This window comes from Athene cunicularia (assembly GCF_003259725.1).
Source record: "Athene cunicularia isolate RWA chromosome 2 unlocalized genomic scaffold, athCun1 chr2_part1, whole genome shotgun sequence".
Classification (NCBI taxonomy): Eukaryota; Metazoa; Chordata; class Aves; order Strigiformes; family Strigidae; genus Athene; species Athene cunicularia.
In genome coordinates, this window is record NW_020799095.1 from 87,162,366 (window position 1) to 87,186,078 (window position 23,713).

General features: G+C 37.1%; 1 protein-coding gene across 1 annotated transcript in view; it reads left to right on the plus strand.

The window, feature by feature from the left end:
* GABBR2 (gamma-aminobutyric acid type B receptor subunit 2) overlaps positions 1 to 23,713 on the plus strand; it is a 469,556-nt gene that overhangs the window by 82,799 nt on the left and 363,044 nt on the right. The window contains exon 2 of the mRNA XM_026841737.1: positions 5,350 to 5,487. Coding sequence (XP_026697538.1) covers positions 5,350 to 5,487 — 138 coding nt within the window. The remainder of the gene's footprint in view (positions 1 to 5,349; positions 5,488 to 23,713) is intronic.

Below are 23,713 nucleotides of genomic sequence, written 5' to 3' on the forward strand. Positions count from 1 at the left end.
CTGATTGGCGGGACAGGGCCAGCTTTTAATCCTGCTTCTCAGAACACTGTCATAGCCACCAATGATCTGTGATTCAGAAGTTTCCTGAGAAAATCACTGTCTCAAGAAGTTTTGAATTGTTTTTTGATCTATGAACTAGTCCAATTTCTGTCAATGTGTTTGGGAACTTTTAACCTTCACAACATCCCCTGGCAAGTTTCACACCTACTTCGCAAGGTGTGAGGAAGTTTAGCATAAATGAAGGGAAATGCTTTTTGTTTCAATGGATGATTACTTTGTCACCAGATGTTGTGGTTGTCAAAGTGGTGGTTCCAAGAGCAGTTGTCAAACTCATGGAAAGAAAATCCAGTTACAGCAATTAAGTGCAAAAATATAATTGCTGTCTTTGAAAGTACCTAAATTGCAAATACTTGAAAACAGAGAAGCATGCCCTGCCCATAAACCCAGGCAGAGGATGCTAACCTGATTGCCTTTTGTTGTAGTTCAGACCAGTTGTCCGTATGTTCTTCACTGAATTGTCTGTATTGCTTGGAAACTTTGAAGAAGTGAATGAAAATTAAATGAAAATAATTCTTGGTGTTCCTCATCTCTTAACTCCTTTCAAGCTGATAGACTAATGTAGAGATAGTTCCTGAGCCAGATTTTGCAGAGGGTAGGCATAAGGCCTTATACTTCTATTCTTTCTGTTCAGGGAAGTCTCATCATATATTTATGAGCAATTGCTTCTCTTTCCAATGATATTCTGTGCAGAGTGCCGCTGAAAGCTCTCGTATCTCTTGAAAAAGTTTGGTATTTCATGATGCAGATGACAGCTGATGGTTATTCTCTCTTATCATAACAGATCTCTAACCTCAGTAGTCAATAGCTCAGTAGATACTAAAATTGTTCTTCAGGTTTACTTTTACCTAGACAAGTAAAGTTGTGCCAGAATATAGCTGAGAAAGAGGTGGGCATAGCTAACATCTAGAAATCTAAATATAATCATGCATCTGACCAGTGCCTCAGTTCCCAATAATTATCGCTCTGTGAATCTAATGAGATCAGTTAAATTACAAATATCTGCTCTTCTGCTAGTCCCATAATAACTAAGACCCATCAATGTTATAGGAGTCAACAAGCTTTATATATCAGACCCATTCTGTGCACTAAATATTTGCACTGTGTTATGCTTACAGCTCTGAGGGTTTGAGTACACACCTTAATATCTCTCTCACTGCCTGCCAGACAGCCTTCCTGGCAGCCAGCAACCCTCACGCGTCAGTTCTGCTGTTTCTCCTGATTTCTATGATGTGTGTCCTTCACGTGGGACATCCTTTCTTGTAGCTGCAGAGGGCCTTTGGATACAGCAGAGAGGGTCTCAGTCGTGTATTTGGCTGCTGTGCTCTCTCCAGGAAGGTTTCTTGTACCTGTGCACCCCTTCAGGCAGTGCTTCTTCCCAGTGCTTGCAGATCCTTGGTGGAGGATGATAGTTTTTATTTGCCAGTCTCCCCTTCTGAAGAGGATTCAGGAAGGTTTACACTTTAGTCCCCAAACTCATGCAACCTCTCTCCTACGCAGCAGTTCATCTGGCCATTTTAATTAAAATAAGTGGTTTTGTTTCCTTGGAAACGGAAGGGTGTGTCAGGTACCACTTGTGATATTAATCTTCCTTTGTCACAGTGAGAAGTAGGACCCTTCACAGACTTTTGCTTGGTGATTTGCTGGTATTTCTTCTTGTGAATTGTCCATATAATCTCTTGTTAAGAGATATATTTAATGTAATTATTTCATTAATAAACATGTTTGCTGTTTATATGTGGCTTATTACTGGCTTTTGACTGAGACTAACCAGAGCAATTAATGTGTTCAGGGTGAGTAGTTCTCAACTCCTTCCTCTGAAGAAAACTGTAGCGTGTACCAAATCATATGTATTTTGAAATTCTGGTTATGGTAAAACTGCATTTCTCCAATGAAGGTATTGCAACCATCCTTAGTGTTTCAATGTGCAGTCAAAATCAGCAGCACAGCACAGCTGTCTGTTTTTATATATGGGTTGAAAATGAGCTGGCTGCGGTTCAGCTCAGCAAAATAGAGATGCTGATGACAATTTAGGTGAAAGAGCAAAACTAGCTAGTAAAAGCAGTGTTGGCTCCTTGAAGTGATATTTTTCATCATTTAAATTTGTGACTTTTTATAAGGGATTCTTTCTCCTTCGTTGGTATTGGTCATGCTCCAATTAATAAGCCAGTCAGCTTGTCATCCACATGTGGCCAGGACTTTCTAGACTCAACTTTTAATGTGGATTTTTGTTCTTACACAGTCTCTTGTACTGGAAATAGATTGCTGCATAGCATTGCTCCTGGACCTAATTCTAGTCACTTGGTGACAACAGTTCAAGACCTCATTTGGTGGTTATATGGTGGGGATTTCAGTGGTGTCTGCGCTTGTCTTTCAACAGTGTTACCCAATTTTAGGGTTATATATGTAGGGTATGTCTATAGAAGATCGTGAGCAGCAATGGTGGCCTTCTAGGATCTCTGAAAAAGTAAAGTTGTTAAAAGGGCTTCAGGAGCTCACTAAGGATACATTCCTCAGACTAGAGGCAGGGAGAAACCTTTTCTAACCGTTTGTCTGTCTGGCTTGGTAGGGTTATTCTTTTTATCTGAACATTTATTTTTGAATGCTTGTGACAGACTGTTCAGTTGCTTGCAGGGAAGAATGTTATACACGTGTATGTTGTGAAATGTGACATTAAACAAATGTGAAAGTCTGCTTTCTCCCTTCTTCCTCGTTTTTCCATTTGTTTCTGTCCAGGTGTGGCCAGCCACAATACTAAGTAGGGTTTTTGGGGGGGTTTGTGTTTTGTGGTGTGGGTGGTTGGGTTTTTTTGGGGGGTTGTGTGTTTTTTTTTTTTTTTTTTTTTTTTGAGACATACTTTGGACTATTTTGGAAGTTTTGCTCAAGGAGAAAATCTGTGGTGGCCTAAAAGAGCAAGCTGAGACTAGTCAGGAAGAAAGTATGAAGTTGAAAACATGGTAGGCTTTTAACTGGATCACACTGAAGAGAAGCCCACATGTTATTGCATGTACTTTAGGTTGATCAGTAATATATCTTGGCAGTATGAATCTTTATCTTGGCAGTATGAATCTTTCACCTTCAGAGAGATAAATAAAGCTTTCAGCATACCTTCCCAAGACAATCTCTGTGTGATTGAAAAAGGGTTGTTGTCATGCAGGTATCTTCATAAACATGAAAAGATCAAATAAATAAAGAAAAACTCTTATCATAATAACAATTCTGAACCTTCCAGTGAATCGACCTACTGTGATCCAAAACTGCATAAGGTTACTTTACTGCAGTGAGAAACAATTTCTGGGCAAGGAATAGTTAAAAATGCATCAGTGTTTTGTGATGTAAGGGTGAATTTCAGTATAAATTTAAATACAGATAATAGATTGTAAGTCTTCATTGTTTAGAATGCAGAGTTATCTTTCTCTGTAAGCTTTTATGTATGTAGCCCTCCATGGGCTACAGCTTCTGACTGTTTTACTATCAACATCCTCCTTATTTATATATGACTTGTATTCTTCTTAAACTATTACTCAATGATACAATTAAAACATGTGACAATGCAAAAAAAAAAAAAATTATTATCTGGTTTTAAGTTGGTATGAGAACCAATTCACCAATCTCTGTTGCTGCAGCTTCAAATGGTGAGGTGGATGAGAGCGAAGACTGTCCTAAATGTCAGTGAAGTTCAGATACTTAAAGCTCTAGTGTCTTTGTCAGCTTATAAAAGTAAAGTAGCTGAGCATTCTAGTTGTGATTGGAATAAACGGGTCTTGAGGGAGTGGAGGATTAAGAATGGAGGACACTGCTTGTGCCAGTAATCATAACCCTCATTCCTTCACAATGTGAGCTAGCCACCAATCCATCAAATTGACAAGGGAGCCTCTGCTATACTGAATGTTTGGGGTTTTTCTCCTGTAATAGGGAGGAAAATGTTGTGCTGCATTATGCAATTTTTAAAAGTCTGTGCAGTAAAAATCTCTACCCATTTGAGTAAGTGGGAGAAGTAAATCTATTCTTATAGATAAAATGAAAATAGGATAATTTTTCTTTTAGCAAATTAATTCAGTAAGAAGATTAATATAAACTTGCAAACTTCTTAGTCAAAATCTTTATTCTCTCCACAGAATGCAATAAAATTACTACTTGGATGCTGATAGTAAATGAACTGTTTTATTGAATATTAACAATGAAATAGTGGAGGCTGGTGTATGATAGTTCTTATAAAGACTGTATTTGAAGAAGACTTTGTAGAGGAGGCAAAAGAGGGCAGAAAATTTTCTTTCAAAAAGAGAGCTAAAGCAGTGGTTGCCTAGTGGAGCAGTGGCAGCTACCATTATAGACTGTTGGCACTCCTGACTTCCAATATGGTTTGGAATCAAATTCTTAACTTCAGGTACATAATTTATTAATACTCTGCTGCAAGCTTAGGAATTAAGCCACGACTTCATAAGTTATTATGAATGATTAATACTACTCTATTCAAGGATTGATATATCTTTTGCAGTACCGAATATCATCACCCTTTGTTTCTTAATTTTCAGTCCTGGTCTCAGTCTATGGTAAAATCTTGTATACTTGAAATAACGATAAAACTAATAATCAGAGAAGTCCAGAAGTCAGCTTAGAAGAGACCTCAGTAGGTCATTTAGTCCAGTCTTCTGCTCAAAGTAGGGTGAGCTATGAGATCAGAAAAATTAATTATCACTTATAAAAGATTTTTTTTTTTTTTTTGAGGTTTGTGTTGTCCTTCTAAATAACAGGCTCTCTACTGTATATTTTTGCGTAGAATACTGAGGTTGCACCTTAAGGAGAGGTTACTTAGGAGTCTTCATTAGAGACAGAACTTTCTTTACAGAGACCAATGAGTAGTGTCAGTCTTTCTGCCAGCTATGGAAGTCTGGCTGACATTGTAAATTTTGCTTTGGAAAATGATAGCTCTGAATGTAGAAAAGGTTTTGCTTGACAATTTTTTGTTGATTTCGTTTTTTTATTCTTTGTCAAATGGTGGTTTCAAAACTCAGATGTTGCGGCTTTGGCTTGGAAGGAAGACCTGAGGGATTTTGAATGATGTAAGGATGGTTTTCCCTGTTCTTTTACACCTTAGGGTTCACTAATGTGTGAATGCATCCTGTTCTTTTTGCACATTAAGTGTCCAGGACAGATTGCTTAAATTTTTCACGTTTGGGTCTTAAGATGTTGTACAATTTTTACATCAGTGCAACCCATAATTTTTTTTCATAGTAGTGATATTATTTGTGATGTTGAATATTGCCTTTTTTTTTTTTTTCTTTTCCCCAGTGTGACAATGCAAAAGGACTCAAAGCCTTCTACGATGCAATAAAATATGGACCTAATCATCTGATGGTTTTTGGTGGCGTATGTGCAACAGTTACTTCCATCATTGCTGAATCTCTAAAGGGATGGAATTTGGTTCAGGTAAGACATGAAGTGGAATATATTCAAATGCTAACTATTTTGTATTTCTATCTTTTAAAAAAAAATAGAAACTTAGTATTTGATGCTTTTCAAGATCAACATTTTGTGTAATGTGTATATCTGTTTTTGAAGTTCAGTGAAGTTATGTGTAAAGAATAGATACTTCTCTATAGTGCTAGATTTTAATGCTTGGCATTGTTCTCAAAACACTTGTGAGTATGGGGCAATAGTCGTGTGTCTCGGTAGATTAATTAAATAAAATTTATTTAATGTACCTCAAAAAGCAACCTAAATAAAATTAAGTTCAGTCATGGTGAACAAATCGAGGACTCATCCAAAGTTAGAGGAAACAACTTCTCAGGCCTTAAATTACAGTACACTGGGGTCTTTAGTCTGTCTCTACTCAGTCATAATGCAATAATTCCTATTGACTTTAACAGTGTTCGAAGTGCATAAATTGCAAGTAGTAACTGGCCACGTATCTCAGTATTTGACTCACAAAGCACTTTTATTCCCAGCTGTTCTTTCTGACTTTCTCAAAGGTCAAGTTTGTGGAAAGTTTCCCTCTGCTGAGGAATCAGAATTTATTAATACTAATCTTTAAAATACAGATGATAACAGCATCATTTTCTTAATTTCTTCAATCATGTGTCCAGTGATGGTCTTTGGATTGATGGCTGTTTGTGCAAGGTAGCCAGCCAGTTTTGTTTTTCAGATGTGGAAATCCCCTGGCTTCCTACTCAATGTTTATATTGACCAAAGATAAGTTTGTATCACTTTTAATTAAATAAACAAAACATTATTTATCAAAATAATAAAATAATTATATATATATAAAATAATAACAATGTATGAAACTTGAAGTTTCAGTTAGACTCCCCTTTTCCACCTGGAATACTCACTGAGATTAGTTCAGAATGAACAAATGAGGCATAATTAAGTTTGTGAAGATGATGATCAGAGTACAAATGAGAAAATCTTAGGAGGATAATTAAAGTAGCTTGTTAACTGTGTTTGCAATGCTTGTCATATCAGATCTTTTTTTTTCTTATGCTTCAGGATTTTTTCTGATGTGAAAAAACATCAGTTCTACTATGGAAACAAAATAATAGTGTATCCCTGGGGAGAACGGAGAAAGCAACAGAGAGCTTGAAACTGTCATTTTAACACTCTTAAAAATGGCCTAGACTGTGGCCTGTAATGAAGTATGTGACTGGAGCTCTGTTTTTTGGAATTTGTCACCTGGAACTTCCAGCTGATATAGGGTGTTTCAAGGGGTTGGATTTCCTTGTGCTAAACCCTTTTCATTTGCAGTCAAGTTCTGCCTGCTAAAGTCTGAAAATCAATTTGATAATGAAGTTGCTCAGTCAATAAGGAAGGGCAATTAGAAAGATTCTGTTTGCTTTTAAATGTCTGAATTTGTCAATATACATGTTAACTTACATAATGATAAGAAGCACTGCTACCAGACAACATCTATTTCTTTGTATTTAACTACTACACCTGTGACTGTCTTAAACCATTATTAATGATATCAGTACATCAAGGGATTCTCTGCTGCTTGGGTTTAGTATCCTGCAGGCACTAGATAAATCCTCACATGGCATAACTCCACTTTGTGTCAGGTTTTTATATATTGATTGACTGAATGATGAAAGAACACAAATGACAGCATGGCTGGGAAGTGTGGCAAGGCTTAGTGGATGGTATAGCAGCAACAGAAACAGTCTAAATACAATTTGTGAAATTGTTATGTCATACGGTGACAGCAATATGTGTATCTGCAAATCAACAGATGTAAAGTGTGTAAGATAGCAGGGAAACGGAGTATAAATCCTTTCAGTCCTCAGGATCTACTGTCATAAGCAGTTTTGATTAAGAGCATAACTTGAATAGAGGGAATAGATAGAAATCTGTAGTTCTCGGAAATGGAGCAGTAATATTCAGCCTGATAAAATACAAGACTGTCCTCCCTCAAAACTTGAAACTACAGCCCAAGGAATCACAGCAAACTCACATAAATAGTTATATGAATTTGTGATCCGGGTGAAGTCATTTTACGTTGCAGTCAAGAAGAGGGAAAAGAGCATATAGACAAAAACCTAACCTGACATTGTATTATTGAATAGAGGATTTGCATTTGGATGTCTGACTCAATCACTTTGTCCCTGTGCAGACAGTCACGGAAACAGAGCTCTTAACCCTAGCAGGAATACTTGATTTGATTTACACAGGTGTTGTGTGGTTGAGCAAAGTGATGACTATTTTCCATGCAAGAGAAATGCAGGATGGTACTGATATTACTGCAAGGAATAGGGGGGGGAAAAAAAAAGGAGAATAACAGAATATAACAACTGAAAAATTACTTTCTTTGGCAAATATAGTATGAGACTGTCTACCTGCAAAACTTATCCGAAAGCCTTTTAGCCCTGAATTCTATGTTTCTGGGTGACTGCTTTTCCTCTCTTTGGGGGGAATTTTTCTGCCTCTTCCCCATTCTCTAAAACCAAACAGAAACAAAACGTGCTGGAAATTATGTTGCTCTTACTACTCAGGCAACATTATAGTAGTGATGTGAGGGGGGAAAAGCAGTTCTTGCAAGGCAGCTTCAGTCTCTACTCTCCTGGCTGTATGCTGTTGATAACGAAACTCTTTTTGACATAACGGGTTAATTTGGGTCACCGGTGGCCTGCAACAATGTAAAATAAGGAAGACTATCAGAAGCTGAGAAGAGTCTCAGTTTGAAGGTGACTTGACTTTTATTTCTGTACCATATCTAAACAGAGGGTACTTTTCCCCTCCCATCTTGACAAATTTTGATTTACTTATGATCAGTAACAGAAAGGGACATTCTGTTCTCAACTGGCTGCCTTCAGCTGTTGGCTGATTTAATTATCTCTTACTGTAACAAAATTAATGATTTTTTTTTTTTTTTCCAATTGAATGTTTTGTATCTGTGGAAATAGCAAGTTGTTTTAGTCTGCACACATTTATGACTTCTTTAAGGACTTTCACTGAGGTATGCTGAAACCTGCAAACTGTTTTCTGAACACACATTCTTAGGATAGATGCAGATTCACATTCCTTAGCTTCTCAAATGAATAGCTTCCCTGTGTGTAACCTCTGTGTGCCATCAGTCCTTATGTTGAGTGACAGTCTGACCATGGATTGGAGGATGCGCATGCCCATATGATCTCCAGTCTGTGTTGTGGAATCCATTTGAACCTTTGGTATTTTGGTTAAAAAGTGCCAGTAATATTCTGTGCATCTGACAGTGCCTCACAAAGGCATGAAGGTATAAAACCGAGCAGTTGCTGTGCTGTAGGGGGAAATATTTCTGTGTCAGATTCTTCCACATTCATTTATTATCCCCATTCCCTTTCAGTGTGTATTCCAGGCAATTGAATAGAATGAAGAAGAACCATTAATAGTATTTACAATATAGAGCAAAAGACCAGTTATATATTTTTATTTCATACACTGAAACATTCCCAATAGGGTCCAGGTGGTGCAAAACAGAGGACGTGGCTTGCAATTCAGTCCTCCTATTTCAGGATATCCATCAACTGTTTATAGCTCCATATGAATTAGTATCAAAAGTGGCTACTTTGTATAGATTGCTGTTTCTACTGTTTTCCATTGTTATCTCTCACTTTTTCTGATTGCCATGTTAACATAAGTGTTTAACCAGGATGAGGATTTCAACCAAACTGGTCATCTTTCTTAATTTGTGGAACGCTTTCTTCATTATGGAGATTTGTCTTTCTTTCATTGTACTGTTTACATTCCCTCATGGCCTGATTAATTTATAATTTCCTTTAACTCTGAAAATAAGCCTCTGCCAGAAACAAAGTATAAATGTGAGTGCTTTCTCTGTTTCTACATATTTAATGTAATCTAATCATAACTGCTGTTTTCTAGGCAAGTATCTGCTACAGGTAACCCAGTGATTACATCATAATGAAACTCAAAACAGAGAAACCTTGTTTTGGATTTAGCATCTCATGTTGGAAGGTTTTCTAAAAATATATATAGTTACCCTAATTATGGTGTATTACTCGTTTTGTGGTCATATCAATATAGGGCAAGTTCACATGTTAAAAACATGTTAGAAAGGGAAAGTGTTAGTTCTCTAGCTCGTGTAGTGAGTATCAAAGAGCCTACTCTAAGATTTGGTTTATTATCTCAGAGATCCATAGGTATTCAAGATCTCATCTCTGAATTGCCAGAAAGACTGCTGGTGTTTAAGAAAATCAGTGGTGTTTCTAGCCTTTGGTTTCCTTCTAAAACAAGGCTGATGTTGATTGCATTGTCAGTTCCTCTTAATAATTTCTGACCACTGGCCAATTGCAACCAAATTTTAACAAAGAATTTCCCGAACATTATTAGTTTCTATACATTTCTGTGTAAATGAGCTTCTGAGGAGAGGAATCCAGATGAATGAAGGAGAGGCTGAGCACAGAGAACTTCGAGCCAACCGTGACATGTGGTGCTCCTCGTCCAGCTGCTGTTTATGGGAAGGGGACCGACTGTGTTGAGAACAGTTAAAAAAGCAATAGAAAATAAGTTGTGAAAATGCAGAGGAGGGGTGAAGCCCAGAAAGATATAAAGTAGGATCTGGGGGGGTGGGGCATGTAAGCCTAGGACATGTCTATCTGTAGGACACCTAAACAGGCTTTATTAACTGGCTCTGTTACTCATCAAAATTCTTCTTAATACAGAATTTCACAACTATATGCAGGTTGTAACTGGTGTTTTTAACACTTAAGTAATGCGAGTCATCACGGAGATCTCTATACTGGCCACTGAAACAAATTTCTTCTTGTTAATATCTGAATTTTCTAAATCCTCATGCTTACCTGGAGCTCAGGCATGGGCCTATTAACATTTGGAAAAAATAGGTGGTGTTTTTTTGTTGTTTTTTGTTTGTTTGGTTTTTTTTTTTTTACATTCCTTGTCACATTTGTTCCAGTACAGTGAGTTTGTGCTACTTTTGCCTTCACTGCACAATTTCCGTGTATTATTATATGAGCAATGAAAGGGGCATTTAAACTAGTCTGTCACTAAGAAGATTAGCTACTTCTATCTATGAGATGCAGGTTGTCCCACTTGAACAGGCATTTCTCTCACTGGAATATGACCCAACAACTAGAGTCTTTTGCTTCTTGGCCCACAATTCATCATTGTAATTTTTTTTTTCTTTTTTTTCATTTTTTTTCTTTGCTTTCCTATTTTATCTCCTGGGATTGGAGGGATTTTATAGACTTTCTGTACTTGTGTTGCACTTTTAATATGCAAAGTGTGTGAGGGGAAACACTTCTTGATGTCTTATATAAGGTGCAAACCTGATGACATTCTGGTCTTGCTTTTGGGAGTTAGCTGAGCACATAAGGCAGTTTTGCTCACTTCGCCGTAGGAATGCCTGGGAGCTCCTGAACAGGAAGAAAACACAGCAGGACTGACCTTCAGGCAGAATTTCATATGAAGTTTCTCCTCATTTGAGAGAAGCTCTGGTGAATTTGGAGTGAGACAGACCTTTTAGTTCTGCAAATCCTCCCCTTGATACAAGCCGTCAGCAGGAGCTCTGCTGGTATGGATATGCCCCCCCTGAAGCTCTGTGGTTGTTGCTGGGGAGGAAAATGCATGGGGAGTTGAAACAGATCAGCAGTATCATACCTCCTAATTAGACTGTGTCTCTCTGTGTGCAGACGGATGCATACATGCACAAGGTAGAGCAGATTTAGACTTAGAAAGTAGTTGTATATTCACCTTTAGAGAAATGAATGTTGCAGTGCAGCAGGGGAGACTAGTCTAGGGCAGAAGAATTAATTTAGCGACAAAAGTTCTTTCAAAGCAATAAAAACACTGACCCTGATTCCCGATGCGCTATTTCACTTGTGTCCCAGGGGAGGCATTAGCATTACGTTGCTGTTAATAGCAGAAATTTGGTCCACAAAGTTTAAATTGAAAATCTCAGAAAACTTCCAGGCTGAGGTATGGTAAGAAATGTACATCCTATATTCCAAATGCAATGCAAGATTTAGCAGGACCTTCCTTTCCCTTTTTTCCATCTTCTACTTAAATGTATGAAATTGATTTTTATGGTTTAGCCTGGCTTTCCATCAGTTTGAAATTGGCTTCTATCCAGTATTCACTTTATTTAAATATGATTAGCTGTTCTTTTTTTCATTTTGTTTGTCTTGTACTTCTACTGTTGGAGAAGACTGTACACTGTAGTTCTGCTGTTTAGTTTTTTTTCCTTTGATCTAACGGCATCAAGTTTAGTTCATTACATAAAGCATGAATAAAGGTATTTTAATACGGCTCTAAAGTTAGGTCAGAGCTCTTGAAGACTGAACCTCTATTCTAACTATAATCTGAATTTTAAGACAGAAAAAAATATTTTAAAATTATTTTTGTTGTTCTTAACTCTCTTTCCATAATCATTCACTCACTTCCATTTAGTATTGGATCAGTTATATGGAATGAGTAAGTGATGGCCTAGGGAACAGACCCAGACTAGAAAGGCAAGGGTGTCACTTTTCCGTGCAGTATACTTTGGGTTTGGGAAAACACATTTAATTCTGAAAAAGTCAGATATTTCCTCTTCTGCATATATTCCTCCCTTGAATCTGAACGGTCTCTTGAAGAAAAATAAAATATGTTAAAAAAAAAAAAAAAATCCCTAAACCCCACAGCATAACAAACAAGCACTGACATTTTTCCAAACACAAAGCCTTGTGTTTTAATACTAGTTCAATTTATTGGTAATGTAAGGTGTTTAAAATATCCAGCTTAATTCATTATCAGAATAAACAATAGCTGTGTGTTTGGGTTTTGGGAAGAATTTTTTGCCTGTGTAACTTTGATAAAAGTATTCTGTCTTGTCTCACTGCTTGTATTTTTTCTTCTTGCTCCCTGCCCTGTTTTGGTAATTTCTATAGCAGTGTTGTCTTTTCTTGTGTGGCTTTTGCAGCCCCTCAGCTAGGATAGACCTGCCAGGTAGAATCTTGCTCAGTTACCAAAATGTTTCAGTGTTGCACCTTGTAGATATTGCTGCAGGTACCTTCCCTGCTACAAATAGTATTCATTCATGTCCTCTCAGGCTGGTCTATTACTGTTTGCTGCTGCTTTTTCTGCAGGTCATTTTGAGAAGTAGATGGGTAGCTTTGGTTGCCATCTCTTTCTTTTCTCCTCCTCCCTGTCCCGATATGACAGGCAGATTTAATGTTTAATTCTTTGTGAAATCACTTGTGGTTTGGCATCTTTGCTATGCTGAATGAGGAGTACTGTGATATACACTGATTTGTCTTTCAGATTAGAGATTTCTTTTTGGCACACTTTCTAATATCTCGTCTAATGACTGTTTTCTCTATGGTCAAACCCACTGCTGATGAATTCCCTTCTAGCCCGTAGCTGGTCAGCTTGTCTCCTCTTGACTTCCTCTGGGAAATGTCATACATTTTGTGGGGTTATACCTGTGTGACACTAACACGCCATTAATGATAATCTTTGATTCTATTCCCAGTTCCGCTAGCTCAAAGCATCACCACTGCATTCATTACTCTGTGACCCGCAAACCTGAAGTCTCCCATTAAGTGGGGGCATTATTATAGTTTCTTGGCAATTGCAGCACTAAATTTTGAGCTCCCTATTGCATTTTTCCCTGTCTGACTTTACACAAATCTTGTTTTTATGTTTCTCATTTGAAAGCTAGTTCAGGGGAATCGGATACTAATTGGTCACCCATCTGTATATGATTTTTCTGCTTTAAAGGTTATATTGATTGAAACCTATCTTATTTCACTGAAGATATAACTTTGTCATTTTTTGGTTGATTCTTGGCAATCATTATTAATTTACTCCAAAATGATCAGATTATAGTATCGTATTTCTCTGACTACCGCAACACTTAAAATATTCTAGAAAGTTGGTTTCAAGCTTCTTTTACCACCAGTTTCATGGTCCTGATTATTTTCACCATGCCTATAATTTCTGTAAAGCTGGAGCTGTTTATTTTGGTATGCTGTTTGCCAGTGACTGCTCTAATTTGTTTCTGAAAGGTAGTGTTGCGTGTGTTCTACAAGACCAGCTTGCTGGCCTGTTGTTTCTCAACAGCCAGGTTGGAAAGCCCTGGGATTGCCTTCTCTCCAGTCCCTTTGACCAGCCTTGCTATAGCTAGTAGAACCCTCTGCATTAGCTGTTGGTGTCCTTGGAACATACAAACCTGGCCACATTAAGAAGGTAAATATGACTAAGTCAAGGAAAAATTGGTATGATAAAATTTGTTGCTTCATAGTATTACTTCCCCAGTCTGAAATCCACTTCTTCATTTCATTCTCTTACTTAAATGTTTTTCTTCATGCTACTGTCCTATTACAGGATAAGGAAAGCTTTCTCATGTGGTAAATTAACCTGCTTTCCCTTCAGTGCTGCTTTGGCAGCAGTTACTTAATTACTTATTTCGAGGGATAGCATAATTCATACAAATTCAGCACCAGCAGCTCCTGGGCATAGATTGAACAAACTCATAAATCAAGCCGTTGCAAAAAGAAAGCACCTTTACGTAATTTTGAAACCTAAATAAAATATTTATTGGCCTTTAAAACCAGAAAAACCTTAATTATGCTCTGTTGAAGAAGTAATACACTGCTGATATGTTTACAGAGAAGTATATGGCCAAAGTACAAAGCTGCATATAATGGAAGCTGTTCTAAGGGCCTCATCCTCAAGTGCACTGTAGTGTTCTTGATATATGATTTACCTACTGTTATGACCAGTACGGCACACGTCTTAATTCTTGGTACTCTCAGTACTCCATACCTCTAGAGCAGTTCCGGGGCACTTGTAGATCTTGCTGCATGCTTTTTCCTGGCATCAGTTAAGTTTTAAAACAACTGGAGAAAAACAAGGCCTGTAAAACAAGGGGTGGTTATGTTTTAATTGAATTTAAAGTGATTTGGAAACACATTTATTTCCTTTAGCCTTAGTTATCACAGATAGTAAAAACAGAATCTCAGTGTCAGGGAAAACAGATATGATCACTGTAGCTTAAGAGCCTCCAGGCTCACTTGGAAAAGGACTAATAAATGCATACAAAATTGCTGCTGAAACAGTCTGTAGTTGGAGTAAGAAGGTTTGGTCCTAGGATTACAGTGAGAGCAGAAACATATTGCACAGCTCTTAGTACAAACTTGTAATAAGGCACTTCCTTTTTCTTCTTGTCACAACCAAGACATAGCTATAGAAGACTTAAGTAACTGAGTCTAAACTTATTTTCTATACCAAAAAATTTTTCCACAATAGCAGCTTTCCGGTCTTTCATAATCTTTTCTTGGCTCTCTGTGTTGCAATTCCTAATTGCAGTTGCAACTCCAGATTTAGTTTGATTTCTTGTCTTGCCTTGGTTTAATTAATTTTTTAGGAGATGAATAGCTTGAAATGTCTGAACTCTGTGTTAAGCTATGACACATTCTGTTCCCAATGCTCGGAGTAAAAGAAAGCATTTCCCCAGTGAACTGTAGTCCTCATCTTCCCTTACTTTGAACAAGTCCATTAAACTTTGTTATCCAATAGACAGCCTGTCACAAGCTGATTAATAAGCTACAACAGGATTGACAGTATAACCACTATGAGCTTTGTATTATGCTATAACACTAAGCTCGGAAACTTCTATGATTATTTGTAATTAAGCTACTGTGAGGGCACAATATGTATCAGGATGTGGATTCATTGTGTCTGTTTCTTTCCTGAAAGTAAAAAGAATAGTGGCACAGCTTCTGCAAGTTTTGTTCAAATCCCTCAATATTCAGATGAGGGAACAAGAATATATGTGATTGAGGAGTGAAAGATTTCCAGTTCAGCAGTCTGAAGTATTGCATAAAGTGCTTGGGAGCTATGACTTTGTGTTCTTTATTAAACATTGCCATCTTGACATAGAGATTGAATTTGTTCGCAAGAAAGTTCTTCATCATAGCACTCTCAATTTGAAATAGTCTACAGTTATAATTAAAAAGCTAGATCCACTATTCTGTTTAAGAATATCTGTAGCTGTAAGGAAAAGATCCATTCTGGGAAAGTGGGATAGACTTGCATCATTGATAACAATGTGGTTTTTTTGCTATAAAGACATACTCATGCGAAAGAGATTATTTTCCTAATGTCTCTTGTTTAATTTAAACAATAAATCCAGAGATTTGTTTAGGTAAGCAGTTTTTTACTGGTTCTCTTTTGAAGGCTCTGAATGCTACTGAGAAGAGCAGAGTAACTGAGCGAGCAGTAGAGAAAATCAGCATTATGTTTAGCTCTTATAAACAAAATGAAAATCAAATAAAGAAAGGTATGAAGACTAAGGTGCTGATGTGTGTACCTAAGGTGGTGTGTACTTACCTATGTATATATACACACAAGCATATATTTAGATTATCTAAAACTGTTTTCAGTCCTTTTTATGGCTCAGTCTATTGCTGATGGGGCACTGTTGTGTTCCAGATAAATGTAATTGCATTCTCTTACATCAAATCAGGATTAATTTTCATTAAGAAACGTGGCTGACATGCGTAGGTGGGTGCTACATAAGCAACATGCTTTGAAATTTTTTTCCTGTGAATTTTTGCTCTCCTTTTGTTTTTGCCCTTCACCTGTTTTGCGTTATTCTGCTACGAGAAGTTAAAAAAATTATCTGATTTACAAATCTGAAAGAGAAGGAAGGATGAGAACGAATAGGTTACTGTTATATAAAGGTCAGGTATGTTATTTGTGGATATTGATACAGGAGGTCAGAATTACAGATTACAGACTGTAATAAGTCTGGAAGAAATTTGGCTATAGAGACAGAAGTTTAAGAAACAATTTTCCTAGCAAATTTCATGCAATCTTTTCAAATCCTTGTATCTTAGCTATTAAAATTCAGTAATGTTACAGTTGCCAAATCTGATAATGCTTACTGACATTAACATTAAGGTTCTTTGAGTTGTCAGTGTGAAAACTCTTGTGACCAATGTGGTATTATCCTTGCTTTTGGAAGTCTTTCTGATGATGTGATAAACTGTCTTTATGCTGGTTCTGGCTTGGGAAGAAAAGAGAAAATGCAGAAAATAGCTTTTCTTTTTTCTTTTTTTGAGTAGAGGGCAGAAAGGTGCAACTATGGGACCCAGAGTTTCACTGCTTGACACATCCACCTTTTATTTATCAAGACCTCAAACTACTGTTTTTGTAACTGTAATTATCATAGAGTCACCTTATAGGCTGTTCTTAAGGTTGCATGAGGCATGTCCTCGGTTATAACACAAATCTTCCGTTATAACAAATTTGTTTGTGCTGGCTTGACATGTCTCCTATTCACTGTCTAATGGTTAGACCACAATAAGAGATGGATGATTCTGCTACTTGCATTGCCTTAAAAGAAGGTGATGGTGTATTGGGTTTTTTTTGGTTGTGGGTTTTTTTGTTTGTTTGTTTGTTTTGTTTTTTTTTCAATTAAATCATTAAAACAAAAGACAACAAAACTGAGTAGTAAACTCTGTACAAGTAATTCTGTGGTTCTTCTTTCTGTTAGCCTCATTCCTAACTTTTTAGTTTCCCACTGGCACGAGCAGTGCTAGAAGGACTTAAAGGCAACATGTTGCCAATTAGTCATGGCTTGCAGACTGCTTATTTGAACAGTAGGTGTTTATGTCCAGAAGTCCACATTTATGACTGCAGATCAACCAACAGGGTGTAATTTCAGAGTTAGTTCAATGGTCTAACTGGCTATGTGAACCAGGAAAATGAAATTTTAAATGTGGTTGTCCATTGTTCCACTGTTTTACGGACAGATTATTATAGTATTATAATTGCCTTAGAAACACAGTTTGTGTCTCTAGTCACAAATGAATTCACATGGAATGTCACATTCTTAGTGTAGTTGTAAAGGGGAGAGGGCAATGTGTAGTAAGTCTGTTTCTTGTTTACGGAGAGTAAGTGGATTGAGAGTGCTACTTTGGAAGTCTTAGCTGCCTGTCCAGAGACTATATAAATCATATAAAGATCATATAAAAATGAATGTGTTCCCAAAATCTGAATGTATAAGATGTATGATCCCAGAAAGAAACCTTACCCCCAAGTGTAACATTATTGCCTCAGCTCCCTAGATGAATGATGAAATGTGGATCACATGAATTCTACAGAGCTTCAGACTTGTCCATGTATGAAATGAGTTTTGGTAAGCCCACTGTATGAGGACACCTCAAGGTCCAGTCCTAGCATTCATTTCATAACCTTGTTGTTGGAGTTTGCTCTTGATCCTGCACTGATTCAGTGTCTCTTATTCTGTATGCCTTCTCAGGAGTCAACCACGAGGGCTTTGCGTGCTCTAACCAATATTTATATAGAATAATAAGCATACCCACCTTACAAGAATGAAGTGTATGCATTTTCAGAGCATGCTTTGAAATTAAAGTATTCTGCCTAAATCCTGCAGAGGTGTGGGATTTCTGATGCACTCATCTCCTTGGAATGGCTCATTGCTCTAGCTCTAACTACCTCCATGCTCAGCATGCCTGATATATTTGAGTCTCATCCTGAGGCATTTAACTCTACCTGTGTGTTGTACAGCAAGCTTAAGAGCCTAGCTTCATATTCCATTACTCTGAAAAAGCATCAGTGTTCTCAGAGTATGTGTGTATTTGCCAGGTATTTCTGAAACCATGTCTGTCCATCATACTGCAACTGCTTGCTACGTTTAATCACCATATATAAAATCGGAGTTCTAATTTTAACATCACAATTGGCTGCTGTGGAAGTTGCTGTAATGAACAAAATGAAAAGTTATTAGCCAAATCCTTTTTCCTGCTCTGCAATCTAATAGTCATTTGGAGAAATCTCTTCAAAGTTTTTATAACAACTTTATGCGCTCAGGATGGAGCAAGTTGTATGCCTCCTCTGAGGTTTTAAGCCAGTATCACACATTGAAGACCAACACACTGATTGAAAAAATAATCCCCTTCATAGAGATCCTGCCTGATTTTAGGAATGCCTAAAAACACAAGGCAGCTCCCTTTTTATCTCACGTGGCTGGATATGTATGAATTTGGTTTTGTGCATTGTATTTAGACGTGCTCTGGTTGATGCAGGTCGCTGTCACTTAGCGGCAAAAATAGGCCTGTAAACAAAATACACTGTTTTTCTTCAAGGTGTTGACAGTGGGTAAGATAGTAAAGGAGATGCTAGTGCTTATGACTGTTAAAATATTGCAGTTGGGAACACTTGCCCAGAAATATGAAGGTATACAGTTCACCCATAAGACAGTCAAAATCACATCTGAGTGCCAATAAGTAGGTTATGGAGTCACTGTCCCTCACATGCTCTGTTTTTTTTGGTCACATGAACCTTTTAAATACTTTGCTGTGCAATAGGGCACCACTGACATGAGGCAGGGTAGCTGGCACTCTGAGTTTAGGTTGATGATAGAGACAGCCTCATTGCATCAAGCTGAGGTGGTGCCCCACCTGCACTTCCTTTCTCCTGGATAAGACTTACACCACTGTACTACTACTAAACCATGAGTGCTCCTATGTTCTGGCAGTCAGCATGTAGATAAAAATAATGAACTGTAGCCAGATGCTTTGGCAGAACAGGTATCCGTGCTTCCCTTCAGCCTGTGACCTGCATGCATGCATGTAGGGATCTGCAGCCTTGAGTGACACGCCTGGTCTTTGCAGAGAGATGGGATTTGGCACTCACCATTACCGTCAGCAATCCTGCCAGCTAAATATGCACTTTTTAGTATATTGCTTTTTTTCTGTCTATGTCTTTATACCACCATAATTTCCAGTTCATGTAAGGAAGCTTAATATGCACAGAGTCCAGGGTCCTCCCACGACTTGTGTTCTGCAGTATTTAACTTGAAGGTACTGGGATATTTAATTTAATCTATAAATGGATTCGTATTCACTGTGCTACCTGAAGTTACTTGTACAAAATAAATGGTAAGGATAAAATCAGAACGTAGCTGTTTTATTGATTATGCTTAGTGTTCATTTTCAAATATTCTAGATATGTATAGAGGGGCAATCAGTCTCCAGTTGTCCCAAATATATAATTTAAAGAGTATCTGTCTGATCTTGTCAGCTTCAATTGTTATTAAACGTAGGATGTGAAATGTGCTATGTCTGAACTTATGTCGATGTAGAATGTTGTCAATTCTTTGGAGTCAATTCAGGATAGGGCACTCAAATTTTCCATCTTATTGTGACTGGAATTTTTTTTTTTTAATAAAGGGAAACCTTCAGTTTATCTATAATCTAGTGGATAACTTTCAAAAAGCACTCAAAGGGGAGAAATATATAATTTGGGTATTGATTAGACTCGGTTTTTGGAACTTCAGAGCAAGTGTTTTCTAGAATCACTATAGTGACTCTTCACCACCTTAACACATAGATCACAACATTCCTTATTCTACCAAATAGTGCAGCGAATGGAGTTATGACATCATATATGAAAGTACTCTGCATGTACCAAAAATTGTAATCTTCTAGCTCTTTTGGTTCTATACGCAGTCTAGAAATCTAATATTTCAAAACCTAGACATTAATAAAAATTAACTTTAATGTTTTCTAAGCTTTCTTCAAGGAAATTCAGAGACTAAGTATCTACATATTTTGAAGATATTTATTTCTTTGTGCTGATTCCTAGATCCTATGTGCTACTTTAATTATGTATAAATAAATATTTATGAACTTCCAGAATTTTTTCCATGGCAGTATCTCTATTTTTATTTTGATCATAAAAAGTGTAAAATTCTGCACTGTAAAAATATGATGGAACATGCAGATCAGAGCTAAAAATATGGAAGAATTTATTAAAATAGGTATAATTCGATGAAACTGAGCAAAATTAAAGCCTGATATCTGGCAGTATTTCTAATTCTGTTCCCCATATTAGTCTATTTAGCTTTCTCTTGGATGAAGATATAAATTCTTAATAATTTTCTACTTAAAACAGTTTTGAAAAGCTGGTTCTTTTAGGGAGAAATACCTCAGTATTGTGGTTGAAGGTTACAGACATTATACAGTGATGTCTGATGTCTATTTGACCATAATTTAATTTTTCTCTCAAAATATACTTGAAATATAGGGAGCCACAAAAAGGGGACCTATATTTGCAGTGCACAAATCAGATCCTGTTTTAAATGTATTCTCTTGTTTTAGCATAGATGTATTTCCTTGTCTGGATACAAAGGAACTTCTGAGTAGATAGGCAAGAAAATTTTATTTTTTTGAAGTGGTGGTCAACCATTGGAAAAGCTTTTCCAGGGGTGGTGTGGAGTCTCCATCCTTGAAGGTTTTTGGTACCCTAGGCCTGACTACATTGAGCAGGCTGTAACCATCAGGTTGAGGGAGGTAATCGTTCCCCTTTTCTCAGCCCTGGTGAGAGCTCATCTGGAGTGGTGTGTTGGTATATCCAGATCCGAGCTCCCTGGTACAAGAGAGACATAGGCATGTTGGTATGAGTCTAATAGATGCCCACAAAGACAATGAATGGATTGGGACATCTCACATATGAAGAGAGGCTGAGAGAGCTAGGATTGTTTAGCCTAGCAAAGAGAAGGTTTTGGGGGCATCATGTCAACATGTGCAAATACGTGATGGGGATGGGAGAAGAAGGCAGAACTGGACTCTTCTCAGTGGTGCCCAGTGAAAGGACAGGAGGAAAGGCACAAACTGAAATGTAGGAAACTCCATGTCATTGTAGTGGTGACCAAACCACTAGAGAAACTGCGGGAAGTCCATCCCTGGAGATACTCGCAAACGTGACTGGACAGGACCTTGAGCAACCTGCTTGAGTGGACCTTGATTTGAGCAGGAAGGTCGGACTAGACAATGTGCTGAGGTGCCTTCCTACCTCAGCTGTTCTGTGATTCTGTGAATGTAGCTCCCAGTCATCATTTTGATTTTTGTACTGTAAACTAAAAAAAAAAAAGATTGAAGTAATAACAGTGAAATTACATTGATAGGCTGAAATCACTACAGATTCCCTTATCAACTAAAAATGATGAGCAGATTTTATTTTAATCCTGTTTAATTCAGTATGCATTTGCTACTGGTTTTTTTTTCCAAATCCTCCTTCAGGCTTTAAAAGCAATAACAATGAAATGGAGAGCTATAACGTCCATGTTGAATTGAATATGACTCCATGTCAAATAAGTATTTCTGAAAAACAAAGATCTTGATAATACAAATAACATTGGTTTGACCCTCCTTTGAGCAGGAGGTCAGACTATCTGGTCTCCTGTTGTTCTGTGATCCTGTCATTCTGAAATTGCTGATCCGTGGCAGTTCCTGTTAGGTTTAGAACACTAAAGATGGTTTATCTGTCATGCATTGTAGTTCTGAAAGTGCTGACATTATTGTTAATTGCCAGAGCATCGAAACTTTTAATTTGGGGTTTAAGTGTTTCAAGACGATAGCAGAGTCTTTGCAAGGTGATCTGTTTGTTTGTTTTTCACATACCAATAGCTGATTTATTTTGTTATAGTACTACTTTTTTTTTTTTTTTTTTTTTTTTTTTTTTTTTTTTGAGGGGGTAATAATTTTTGTAGTGATTGTATTGGGGAGAGGGGAATAACCTCCAAAATAGGGATGTCAGTCTTTTATACAGAGCTTTTCTGCAGTAATGAATTTTGTTTCCTGTGGTAGACCATGCATCACTTTTTCTCTGAGCTGCCATCAGATCCATGAAATCTTTAATCTAGTGCCATTTTCTAGGTTACTCCTGAAGCAGTTCCAGCAGAGAACTCCTGCAACAGCAATGGCTTTCAAGAAAGCAAAGTATCTGTTGTGAGGTTACTTTTAATACTTTTCTTGAATTGTGGAAATGATAGTGCTTTACCAGCAGTTAACTACAACTCCTATCAAGTATCCAAGCTAGTGATTTACACTACAAAGTAGTGTGAAATTAAAATAGGCATTTAGAATTGCTCATTTTACAATCTTCTTTTGGCGCATATGGATAACACTTGTTTGTCTCAGTTCCATATAATCATTTCTGGATACAAATGTGGCCTTCTGTGCCTTGATGTGGAGGGTATAACTTCTTGCTGAGTATACTGACAAGAAGATTGAAAAGTTGTCAAAGTAAATGGATTTCAGAATACTCCCTGTGGCAGGTACACATAAATGTTAAAAGGTGTGCAATATGTGATGTGAGCTTATGTAGGCTTAAAATTTTTCTCAAACAAGGAAAAATTGCTTTCCAGAACTGCATGGTACTGAAAACTTACTGCTTCCCAGTTGATAATAAGCACTTTTCCAAAAAACGCAATAATAGTGTTTATGTGCAGATAAACAGATTTTACAACATTTCTTGCCATAATGACATTTGGTGGTGGCTAAAGTGTTAAAGCTATTGTTCTAAAAGCAAAGTTCTTGCGCCTCTTTTTTACTTACCAAATAACCCTAACAACTGGATAATATGACAGCCAGTAACATTTAAAAGATCTTTCAAAAAATATTTTCAAGCCTAAAAGCTAAAGAAGAGAGCAAACAAAAATTTACAGAAATAGTGTAAAGAAGCAACGGCTGCCTTCTGTCCTGAGCAGAGACTGAATAAATTGTATGGCTCCCTCTTCACTAAAACAAGGATGGAAACTTGAGGGGGAGGAGACAGGTTGAGTTGAATGGTCAAAAGATCACTGCACTGAAAGTAAAAAAAGAGCATAGGGAAGAGAGAAAATGTACCTATTTTAATACAAAATGTAAAAATACCAATGGTCAAGACATTCTTTACTTGAGTTTCAAATAAGAAGATTTATAATTGCTCATCTATAAACATAAATTCAACCTTCTGTATTGCTGAATCCTGGTAGAAAGATTGACATGGTTGGAGTGTTAAATTCAACAGTCACAGCCTCTTTAAGGAAAATCAAGTGGGCAGAAGTCAAGACGGAGCACTCAAAAATAGCATTTCTTGTTGCTGTGTCAGTGACCTCTCAAAAGAAAATTAATATTTAAGGGTTTGCTGTCAGATTAGAGAAATGTAAAGCAAGTAATCGCTATAAAGTTATTTCCTGATGTTTGATGAAGACCATCAGATCACACTAGAAAACAAGATGATGAACTTAGAAAGAAGTTGATATATACAGGGGAAAATAAAGAGAGTATTGAACACTGAGGTTTATGTTTAAATTAACACAGTTTATGATTGTGAATTGTTTAATAATACTACTCCATATCCAGATGTCTACAGG